Below are 12,282 nucleotides of genomic sequence, written 5' to 3'. Positions count from 1 at the left end.
ACGAGTGTCGGGTGCTTAACTGGAGACAATGTAAGTCCTCAGTCACCGCTCACAGGTGCTGTATTGATCTATGAAACCACTCCATCCTCTCACTTCTCCAGCTCTAATTAGCCACTCCACTGACAGACATTTTGTTCACAACACACACACACACAAACACACACACACATTGACCTACCTGCTTGTGTCAGCAGAGGTAATGGCGATGAGTGGAGGAGTGCGTAGTGGCAGTGTTGTTGGCCGCGGTGGGACTGTGATTGTGTCTGGCTCCGATTTACGATCACAGTAGTACTGTTCTGCCTGTCTGAAGGCCAAAGGGGGCAACTGGACGGTCCGGCAAGACAGCCTCCGCACGAGGAAAGGTTCCATGCAGGTGACGGGCCCCGGTTCAGGGGAGTCAGATGACTCATCGGACACCTGGATAAGGAGGAAGAAAGGGTGGTTAACTTCACATCGAAAGAATGACACTGAGGGAATGCAAGGACAGATTCACCAGATCTCCATCAGACGATAAAATCACAGAACACAGAAGCTCTTATCATTAAAGATTTAACAAAGAATGTAAAATAGTAGCAGGACAAAAAAAGCAAAGGTGAGAAAATAATTAAATCACTGTGCAAATACTACTCAGGTTCAAACAGTAACATGTCCAGAAGATAGTTTTGGATAATGCAGTTCAAAATGTAAGTATTAAGTTGGCAAAGTTGTTGAATAGTAAACTGCTATTGAAGTTATTTATTAAAGTTATTTTTTACTTTGACAGAAAAGGCCATAAAACACAAGAAGGCGAGCTTTGTAATGTCAGAAAGCGTGACATTTAGGTCGACTAAAGACAACGGAGAATAAGTCGGACTAAATAGTTGTGCACGGTGCAGGCGAGACAAATCAGGAACCGTCCAAATCGAGAGCAATTTATTTTAAATTGTCTGCAGGTAACGTTGTAATTTGTTTTTTTAAAGTGTTGCCAACGTAAGCAGTACCAGCATCACCTGGCTTTGGTACTCTCAGCAGCTTAACATTTAAAATGTGACCATGCATTGCCACAGTCCATATGACAGCTTAACCTGAAACATACATTTGTTTCTCCATTTTTCTACATCAAAACGCTGCCAAACCGCGCTGCTATCTGTTCACTGTGCTTGTTTACATCCAGGTCTTAGAGCAGGAAGTGTCGGCCCATAAACCATGTCTGTCAAGCTAAACCGTTTAGTAAATTAGTGCCTATACCTAATTTGCAAAACTATTTTTTGTTGTTGCATTTTGGATTTCCTTTATTTATATTTATTAAAATTATAGCATCTTGGACTTTATAAATGGTTCATGTACTTTAATTTCTTCAGTACAACAAATTTGAAAAGGATAATAATCATGAATGAATGAACAGGAAACGTAAATAAGTTACTCACAAAATAGTTTCAAAGTGAACAACACATAACTAAATAAATAAAAGAGGAAACCAAAAGAGCAGAGAGGGAGGAAAAGGAGTTTAAGGTGCAGCACCAGTCATCTGAAAGCTGTGAAACCAGAGTGAGAGGAGAGAAACTCTTTCTACAGTAGCCAGTTAACCTGAAGGAAACACTTCAGATGGCCAATGTGTCAATAAGTGGTTATCTGCAGGGCTGAGGATTCTGCAGAGACTGCAGGAGCTTCTTTCAAAACAAGAAAGTCTTCCAGCTGAAAGTCAAAGTTTCTCACTGACTGAATGTATGCTCCTGGAAATCAGTTAAAAGACATCAATCTTATTTTGAGAGGGACCAAACTAATTACTTTGACTGTTTTTTAAATGCAAATTGATTTTTTTCTCTCTTTTTGTTGCCCTCAAGCACCTTTTTTTTTGTCCCTGCTGTTATTGAACACACAATACAGCAGTTCTCTATTGTTTCTTTGTAACTCTGTCCTGAGGGAAGACAGAGAAGTAATCACTTGTTTGCGTATTGAGTGGTACCTGGACTATCTTTGATCCAGGATCTGAATACACAAGCACACACGTGGAGTGAGCCAGTGAGGCAGCATGATAAATTGAAGGTTTCATTTGTTCTGCATGAATAACAGTGTTCCCCCAGTCCATACAGTGAACTTAGAAGTCACCGCTTTTTCCCCCACATTAAATCACAGATGCAGTTAAAAGCCATGGCTGTTTGACTCTCTGTATTTCCCTCTATTCTTCTTGCTGGAGCCCCTGTCTCCCAAAATGTTCAGGCTGAGCTGCATGTGTGAACGCAAACAGATTAATTCTTCACCAATACTGAAACAGAAAATTCACCACAAGCAAGACAGAGGGTTTGATGATAGTCGCATCTTCAACTGGTGCATGACCGGGGCAATCTTTGTGCCCAAAATAAAGCTACTTCATAGTTTTGTCTGCTCGCTAAATCGTTCTTTCCCACCTTCTCCTTGCCACTGTTTCTGAGTTCTTGCTAACAGTGGATCATGTTTGGTTTCTGTGAATAACAAAACAGAGAGAACAGGCTATTCTTCTCTTTATGTCAAGTGTGATTATGTGCTTTGATTATTTAATCATTTGCCATGCAGTTGATTGAAAATGTTTTAATGTCGCTGAGGTCACTGCTTTGCCAACTTTGTCAACAGGGTAATATAGTCCTTTTTATAAAAATATAGAAACAACAGCAAGCTGCATTAAATAAACTTGTTCTTGGTTTCACCGTTTAAATGTGTGGTCAGTTTTCATACAGTGGATTGATTTGCTGTGCTCAGATTTGCTCAATGGTGCATGCCTGGGGCGGCCTGCAGAGTGAAAACACCTTTCTGCCCTCCAAGTGCAAACAGATGAATTATCCTGGCAGTTAGCACAATGTGCTGCCCCTTACAGCTTTATACTTTATAAATCTCTATTAGACCAGTAAGACTTCTTACAGCATCACTGCAGTTTGTGTGTGCATGCGTGTGTGTATGTGTCTTTTCCTCTTTGTCGTGGCTGCGCTACCTTGCCCCAAATAGAACAGCAAAAACACTTCACCCCCACTCCCCCGCCCCTCCACCTATCCACCCCCTGCATCAATCAAGATGCCAATCTTCATCCAGGAAGCCATTGAGCCTTTCATTCCTACATAATTACCTGTATTAGACTCATTGCCATAGACTCCCATTAACAGAGGAGCCAACATGATTAACCCTCTCTCTTCAGCAGGCTGAAACTTAAGCAGATGGATGATGGTTCTCAGGAGTCCATAAAGCCAAGCCAGTATTGGACATAAACTCCTTTGGCAACATTTATAGAGGCTATTTAACAATTTAAGTAATGGTCCATTGCTCTTTTTGTTATTCTACAGTGGTTAGAAAACTGCTGTTATGCTATTTAGTTTCTGCACTGCACCTAATAAAAGGGTCTGAGGCGCCCCCTGTGGACATAGTAGTACTTCACACTAATTTTTACTAAATGACCTTTGTATAAACAAGTGTGTTATCATGAATTTAGTTCATGTACCAATTTCATTTTAACAACCGCAGAGCAGATTGAAATTTGAACCCTCCCTGAGATCTTTGGCGTCCCCATAGGGGGGCCCGGAACCCCAGGTTGGAAAACACGCTCTACAGGGAATAAGTGAAGCGTGACTGCTGAAAAATGTAGTCACTCTAAATCCTGAGCTGTCTCTTAACAACTGAGGGCATACAAATGTCATGACAGAATATGTTAATAACAGAGTCCCTGGATAAAGAAAATTAAAATGAACGGCATGCTTAAACAGTTTTGTTTTGGTCGCCTTAAAGAGAATGACACAAGAGAGCGCACTGAGATCGAATGTTAGTACATCCCGCTGTGTGTGTGTGTATGGTGTTGTGTTTCTGTGTATGTGTGAGTGTGTTTTACGGGTGCAGCCGATTGAACAAACCGTCCTTCATTTTCACTCACTTGTGCCTGTGAAGTGGCTCTTTATGATAAGTGGGATCAGTGAAAGGTTAATTGGTCTGCTGTCACTTCTCGGTGCTCTCGTGTGTACTTCAGGTGACGTGGTCGGATTGAAATCAGTTCATGTTCTCACCACAAACTGCACCTCATCATGCTTTAGAACTTTGAAATCAACTCATTTAAGTTTGACATGTAAGCAATCTGAAATCTGTTTTGACATCCAATTCTGGCTTGACTTTTTGCAGAGCAGACTTTCTAAGATCAATTTCTTTACAATCAGGCAACATATTCTGGGTTAGTCTTTTGTTAGATGATGTTTACATCAACATGTCACATTTAAACATAATTGCCATTTAATTTTTGTCTGTGCAACATTCAAGATATCACATTTACACAAGATGTAGTTTTGTTGCCACCTTTGGAAAACTTTATCAACTGTGGCTATGAGCCGACTAATCATCGCTTCCAGGAATCAGTTAAAAACAAGAACACAGAGGTGAGGTAACGCAGATTTAGTTTGCATTTAGCAGAAGTAGTTTAGTATTTTCAATCTGATTGGTAAAAATAAAATAAAAATACCTTGAGCATGAGGTCAAGATTTAGCTGAACATGCTTGATTTGCAACTGTTGATGGTGCTCAGTCCAAAATCCTCTTGAGACCTAATGATAGCATCCTTTATGTCATCAACTGGTGGCCAGAGATTAAATCAGTAAATTGAGTCCTTTTTCTGATTTGAGTCCTTGACTTGGGGGAACATTTGAAAACAGAGTCCTCCCTGGCCCTCACTTATCAAACAAACAGAAAACTGTTGTTGCGAAAGGAAACTGAAATCTCAGCTTGTGTACGCATGTTTTCAAGTCAGTGTGTACTTCGGATGCAGCATCGTGAATCTGTCCGAGAATAAGTAGATGGTAGTAGTACAGTGCTCGTTCAGAGGAAAAGAAAGAGGTTCACATAAGATATGGCATCTTGGTATGGTATTTTTACATCTCTATAAATCCCTGTAGGCTATACTGCTTTTTCAGTAACGTTGAGCAGTTGTGTGTTTAGAGAGGCTGTGTTCAGTAATTATAAACTCTAAAAACTGCACACAGGAATATCATTGCAGCAAATATTGAGGAACATTTAAGCAGAAAAACTAAAAGCTATAGTTACGGCTGGAGACCCCTGGTGCCTTGTGCTGAATCATCTTGAAGAGATATAAATAAACTCTGCAAATCTGTAATTATTTCTTTGTTTGATATGACCAGATTTACAAAACACTCCAAGCTATTAAATATTTACCATTACCCATCTGGAACACAAGTGCAGGTCAGTGTGTGTCCTGAAATTGAGGCTGAATTCTGATCAGTGGAGCTCCTCGTTCAAGCTGGTCTCCTCCAGTCTGGATAATGCTTTTTTTAATGTTTATTTTTGGGCTTTTTAGCCTTTAATGGATAGGATGGTGGACAGAGTCGGGAAGTGGGGAGAGACATGCGGTAAGGTTGCCGCGGGTCGGACGCGAACCCGGGTCGCCCGCACGAGGACTGTGCGTGCGCAGTGCCACTGCGCCACCGGCACTCTCGGTAACGCTTCTTTTAAGAGCTGAAACACGCTTCTGTTCTGTCCCCTTCATATTAGTTCAGTCCTCTTTTGTCTTTGACCTGGACTTCTTTTCAGAGCTCCATCTCTTTAATGGTCATGCTGCACGACAAACGTCAGGCGTCTGTTTGTTTACTGTCCTTTTTGGGGATGTGCTAGGTTTTACATATAATAGATTTATGTAGATAGATAGATAGATTTAAACCTAATAATATAAGTTTAGTTTTCATGACAACATTTTCTGTTGACCTTTTTTTTAGAGATTACGATCACTTGGGTGTTGTTTGCTGTTTTACCTTTTTTGACGTGAGTTCCAAGTGGAAACAGCGTACTGACAAGACCTCAGTCTGTCAGCTCTCTTTGTTTCATGATGGTCACGCTCATGTCGAACTAATTAAATTATTAAACATTTCTGGAGTGGGGGCGCCTGTAGCTTAGTGGTTAGCGCGCAGACCCCTTATACAAGGTCAATAGTTCAGCCCACGTTCCAATCCAGCCTGTGGCTTCTTTCCCGCATGTCATTTCCTATCCTCTCTCTCTCCGGTTTCTGACTCTATCCACTGTCCTATTGCCAAGTAAAATACACAAAAAAGCCCCTCAAATAGATAGTAATAATAATAATGCAGGGGAATCTATCAGTATTCAAAGCATTTGTTGACACCTGGAAGAGCTCTGTTACCTGATGCATCTTCCTCTCAGCATACTTTACCAACACCCTCTTCTGAGGCTGTGTGTTACCTGAGGCGAGCCGAGAGGCATTGCCCCCCTTTGCTCCTTTGGAAAAAGTTATCATTTTTTTAGTATTTGATTACATATAGCAATGCATGTTTTATGATTGTACTTCCTAAGACCGGAGAGCAACTTTGTCTGGTTCTAGGTTAATGAGATGAGTAAAGATTTGAGTGTTCTCGGATCAGTTTACAGAACATACTGTCCAGGATCAAACCCAGCTGAGTGATTCGGCTATTCGCTGCTTAAGAAATCCTAAAATGCTTCTAGGCGAAGATTAAAATACATAAATTCTCCATCATCACTTCAAGCCAAGGGTGCACCCTTCACTATACGATATAGTATCATCAGTGCCATCATTCATCTGTGCGCTCTAAATTCAGCAATTGATTTTTATCAGAGAATGAATCTTAAATGGATTCTTGGTAGAGCCTGTGAGGGGCACAAGAAGAGGCTGTCAAAGAAGTTAATGCCGACAGAGGTAGGAGGAGAGAAAGAAGGAAGGAGAAGAGATGAGAGAGGAAAGATTGCTATGGGAGGAGATGCACTAAATTACCTGCTTGATAAAAAAACAATTCGGGGCTTTCATTTATCTTTTAGTTTATAGACGGCTCTCAGCTTTCTGAAAGAAAACACTCTGCTAAAAGGGGAAAGGAGAGAGGGACGAAGGTTATTTTTTATCATCAAGCTCATTTTATTTACGGCTTCTTTTCTGTCTTCTTACACTGGCTCTGAAGGTAATGCATACTGTATGCAATCTGATTTATTCAGACACATCTGATATCTCCGGCTCGTGTTTCTCTGCAGTCTGAATGTCTCCATCAGTCCCTGGTTTGTTTGGCACATTCTCTCTCAGGGAAAGCGCTGCCTCAACTACACAGGTGTATCTGCTCTACTGCAAAGAGGAGCTGGTATTTACAGCCATTTCTGTGTGTGTTTTTTCTGCTTGGTGTGGTGGCTCATATAGCTGTAAAACATGTTATTCAGCAGGGTAATAAAAATGAGCACAGTTCACCTCCTACAGTACACACAGTGGTCAGGGAATTGATTGGGTGAACATATTCAGCTGTTTTACTTATTTTGTAATAAATCCACGTGTACAGGTTATTATTATAGTACGCTTCATGATTTCCAAACATGGGAACAGTGTTTTGCATTGGAGGCAGCACACTACAGTGTATAAATAAAACATGAGCTTGCTCCTATTGGACTTGGAAATGACATGAAGAAACACTGTGTTTCTTCATGAAAATAGGAACGTGGTTTTTAAATGTTCCTGACTGCTGGTGAGAATCCAAGCATATGATACAATACCCAATGCACTGCCCATGATAAAGACCATTACTGTCCTGACACAGTAATGGTCCAATCATCAATATATTACAAGAAAATCATAAAACGTTACATCACATTATCTCATTAACTGGAGCAGATAAAATGCCCCTTAAGAGTTCAAAATGTTGGATTTTTTTTTTTTTTTTCAGTTTAAATTTTCACCGTGCTGTCAGACATTGTCCCTCGTATTGGTCTTCTTGTTCGTCCTTTATCCCATTGTCATTCTCTCCTTCATTAACTTTGGCTTACATTACCCTCATTCATGTCATCAGCGTCCACTGTGAAGAGTCATGACGTGATGACGTGCTGAGTCAAATTGGCCAGAAAATCTATTGAGAAAGCTGAATTTGGTTTCTACTAAAATATCAGTGTGGTTCGATTATTTAATTGCATTTACAAGTCACGGTGACAATACAGTGCCGTATTGACATTACCCCTCCCCCATTTTTCTTTTTTTTCCCCCTGAATTCCGCAAAAATTATTTCGCCCCTGTAATGGTCTTGCTCTTGACTTAATTATACATTAATCATCATTATACCTCAGTTTCATGGACAATTACAGTGAAATACTGTTATGTATGCAGTGTTACAGCACATGTGATGAATTTAAACCTTCCTCCAAATTATTTATCTACAGCTGGTAGGAAATCAAACACCTCCTTGCTTCTGCTGCTGCTGTCATATGCAAATTGCTTTTCTATTCTTAGACATTTATACAGGCATGAAGCCATTATTCTCTCCCCCCCGTATTTACGTACCTACAGTCATTGTGTCTGGCATTTCTCTTCATATTTGCATCACCCCTTTGGCGCTACAATTTCAATAAACATGTTTATCTTCATTTTGATGTGACATAGCATGCTGTGAAAAAAAATGTATTCCTCTCTAGAGGTGGTGGATGGAGTCCAATTTCACAGCATTAAAGCAAACCTTGGAGTTGTTCAAGAAAACATCTACACAAAGGATACTATAGCAGCACATATCGTCTTGTTCCCTTTTTATCTCAGCAGCTAAAGTGAGACGTGAGTAGAGATTAAGGGCAAGAAAAACCAGCGGGAAAGGTGATAAAGAAGTTACTGCGGTGTGCTGAAGTGTCATATTGGAGGTGAGGGAGATGAATCCATTTGATTCAAAGAGCCCCCCTTGAGTAAGCTGGCAAGCAGAAGAAGAAGAAATGTCTGGAAGGAACAAGACCGACGGTATAGTCTTGCTGTGCTTGAGGCGTGTCCCTGTGAAGTATTGCTCTATATGCGCGATGAAATAGGAGGAAATAACACGGAATGGCTGCAAACCTACAAGGAAGGAGAAATCATTTGCAGAAGTAGAAGCAAACTAAAGGCCAACAATATCAGCTGATATTAGCATATCATGTGACCATTGATATTAGCTAATTTTTATCTCCAATATAACAAGGTTTATTTAATCTGAATCTTGTCTTCATTGCATCTCTTTCTCACAACTGTTTGAAAACTGCATTTGAGGGATCAATGCACTAAAAGTGTTTGTATCATATGTTCCTAGATAGATCGAAGAAAGATACCAGCTGATGCATTGGTAGCTGGTGTAAACAATGTATATTGTCTCATACTTCCTTATCATATCACTAAATGTCAAGGTCACTGTGCTGTAAGATAGAGTGATGAGCCCACTTGTAGTATTGTGGATCTACAGTCAATAAAAGGAGCTGTGAAGAGAGTATTAGTGTCTGGATTGTGTGGTAATAAGAAAGTGAGAATGAAACACACTGCATGTGTCATCCACCAATCAAATCTTGGTAAACTGTCCCACTAACTGGGCGGCAGACTCATCACCCCATGAATCCTCCACACCAACCTTCCCGGAGAGAGTTCACACACTGCTCTTCGTGCATCAGCCCCACATCTGCACTGCCAAACACCTTACGCACGATTAATCACACTCTCAAAGCAGTCAACAGGCTGTGAAATGAGAATGGTGAGCCGGTGGTAATGTTTCCTTACGCCAGGTGTAGAGAAATAAATATCTAGCTTGCCTTCCCATTCTGTGTGTGTGTGTGTGTGTGTGTGTGTGTGTGTGTGTGTGTGCGCATCAGTGCATGCGTGAGTGCGTGCGATTGTGCTCGTGCGAGCTCCACACAGAACCTGGCAAGCACATAGGGGATGAGATTTATAACACAAATTTTTCCCGGGTGTCTGCCTGCTAATTTAATTACATGTTTGAAATATGCAAAAGATAGCTCCATTCTTTTATAAATACATAAGCAGGCAGATAAGCAGTGGCTGAAAAACAATTAACATTGTTTGCACTGGGCCTGTCAAATCCGTGATAAGAGGACAGTTATCATCAGGTTTATAGGAACAATGACTGCACTGTTTATAAAGCAGTAAAATGTTCATTTGAAGGAAAAATGTTCAAGGTTTATTAAGAGGAACAATAAAGAGTTCTTGTTCCCCTTACGCTGACATATTAAAAAGGGATGGGTCATGATGTTTTCATACTCAAATAGTTATTCATTTTTGAAAAATCAAAAAGTTAATTCAACTATAATGACATGCATGCTCTCCATTGCTTACAACCACGTCTGGTTGTAATGGGGTTAAACTGCAAGTCGGTGGCTGTGGCACGCCTGAAAGTGGTTTGCTAACTGCCATTAAATAAAAGAAGAAGAAAGCTTGAATTTCCCTCGGGATCAATAAAGTATCTATCGATCTATCTATCTATCTATCTATCTATCTATCTATCTATCTATCATTAGTGAAAGATGAGATTTAGAGCTGGAGAAAAGTACAAAGACTTCTGCAGTGTTCAAAAACTGTAAAAACTCTGAAACTCCTTTGAAAAAAAAAAGCAAGTAAGGTCAAGTGCAAGCCTTGCCAGGTAAAAGCTTTTTTTTTTTTTTTAGCATTTCTTGTAAGCCCACAACAACTTGTGTTAGGAGAGCGAGGCACCCAGCACAGAGCTACGATGACAACGACAAGATTTGTCAACATATGAAGTAGGTGCATAAATTCACAGTTTATTGTACCCTGTGTTTAATGTGGGTCTTTGGGGTAATGTTTGACATAAAAATAAAACCGACACCTTGAATGTTGTAACATGTTGTCAGAGCCCTTTATTCCATTAGCCTTGTCCGTTTTGTTGATTCGATGTCTTGCAGCTGTCTCGCATCCTGCTCATCCTTCAGTCACTTTTCCGCTCCTTTGAAAACGCTGGCCCCCTCTGATCCTGTTCAATCTAATTTGTCGGCTCTTTTCATTTAATATCTTGTCATCCCTCCTCTACTCCAGCGAGACCTCCCCTACGTGCTGAGTGTAAACTGGCTTTATTGGTCATTCATTTTAAGTTAGAGAATCACTCAAATGCTTCTGGCATTAAATCCCCTAACATCATCTACCCCCTTTTTCTGTGCACTGCCCTTAAAACAGCCTCCTCCCCGCTCCTGAGGTCTGAGCACATGGCCTGGACGCTCCCCTGCTGGGCTGTAATTGGTGATCAAGATGTGCGCGGGAAGAAGACGGAGTGGCGTTTGGCCCATTTCTATTCCCTCATAACATTCACAGGTCCACAGTCACATCTGCGTAACCATGGTGACGCTGATAAGGTGGCTCATGACTATTCATCGATGGCGCTGCCTGATTGGACGGCCCCCGAGAGCCCGTGCGAAACGTATTCATCAGCACTGCCGCCTGTGTCCCTGCTCTACCTCGGTGCGCTCTTTAGGATGAGGAGGGAGCATCTCTGCTGCTCTCATTTCAAGTCATTACCTCGCCCTCCGCCTCTCTGCTGCTCTCACCTGTCCTCGCTAAACGTGCAACCATTTTCTGTCAACACTTGTCTGTCCTCTCTCCACCTGGTGCTTTACCCTCATTGTTGAGTCTTTCCACTTTTTTCCCCACACTAACAAAGGCAGAAAACAAAACCAAAAACAAACCAACAGATTTTTAAGTAACGTGCGGTTACGCAATTTCTGCCTCCGAAAGAGAGAATGTTAAATATTCAATCAGGTTTTATTCCATGTTTAAATGTTGCCGACGGGTTATTTAATAACTTTATTCACACAGCTCTTTTTTAACATCGTGCCTGTGGGATTAAATGGTATTTGTTTTTAATGTTTCGTTGTGCATTTGTTGCAGCTGCTTATCCTGCAGGCAGTCAAGTCTTTGAATTTTCTTTCCCAATGGAAATGCAAACAGTTCATCAGAAATGGCATCGTTTTAGATTTTCATTGTGTTATAATTACAGTTTCCAGCACAGCTAAGTGCGTTTGAACTTCCATACAGAAAGTGATACGATTTCTATAAAAACACAGAGATGAGGCTGATGGATCAGGGGAAATCAGCACAAGACTGAAAGCTCATGATGACCATTTTGTCTCAGCATTCACTATGAATCATATGAAATGTGGACCACGCAGCAAACCTACATCAGGACTGGAAATTGATTTTTTTTTTTTTTTATTCTCTTTAAATTTGTCTTTGAGCTAAATCTCCCACAAGACTCAGAGAGAATTCTCTTTCTGCATACTGAATGTATTTCCTCTTTGTTGTCAGCCAATTTAAAAGACCTGCACAGTCACCCCACGGTTGAACTATAACTCAAGGTCAACAGGCTTACAGTATGATTGAATATCTTATTCATGCACGGGAGGATCAGCCTGTCAGTACGTCTGCTGCTGCTCTATCTGAGCTCCATCTCTGGTTGAACACAGCAGCTCTGACCTCTCCTTGTTGGTTGCGAGGATTTCCAGGAACCTGCCCATTAAATCCAGATGGATAGCGGTAGCTGACTGA

The 12,282-nt window shown here is 40.9% G+C and overlaps 1 protein-coding gene across 2 annotated transcripts in view; it reads right to left on the bottom strand.

Moving 5' to 3' along the window:
* The window catches only part of pde4d (phosphodiesterase 4D, cAMP-specific), a 170,292-nt gene that overhangs the window by 148,112 nt on the left and 9,898 nt on the right, over positions 1-12,282 (bottom strand). For both annotated transcript variants that reach the window (XM_079366591.1, XM_079366592.1), the window contains exon 3: positions 179-417. In XM_079366591.1, the coding sequence (XP_079222717.1) occupies positions 179-417 (239 nt within the window). The remainder of the gene's footprint in view (positions 1-178; positions 418-12,282) is intronic.

Source organism: Symphodus melops (genome assembly GCF_947650265.1).
Source record: "Symphodus melops genome assembly, chromosome: 1".
In the NCBI taxonomy this organism is placed as follows: Eukaryota; Metazoa; Chordata; class Actinopteri; order Labriformes; family Labridae; genus Symphodus; species Symphodus melops.
Note: the sequence above shows the minus strand (reverse complement) of the source record. Positions and strands in the feature narration are given on the sequence as shown.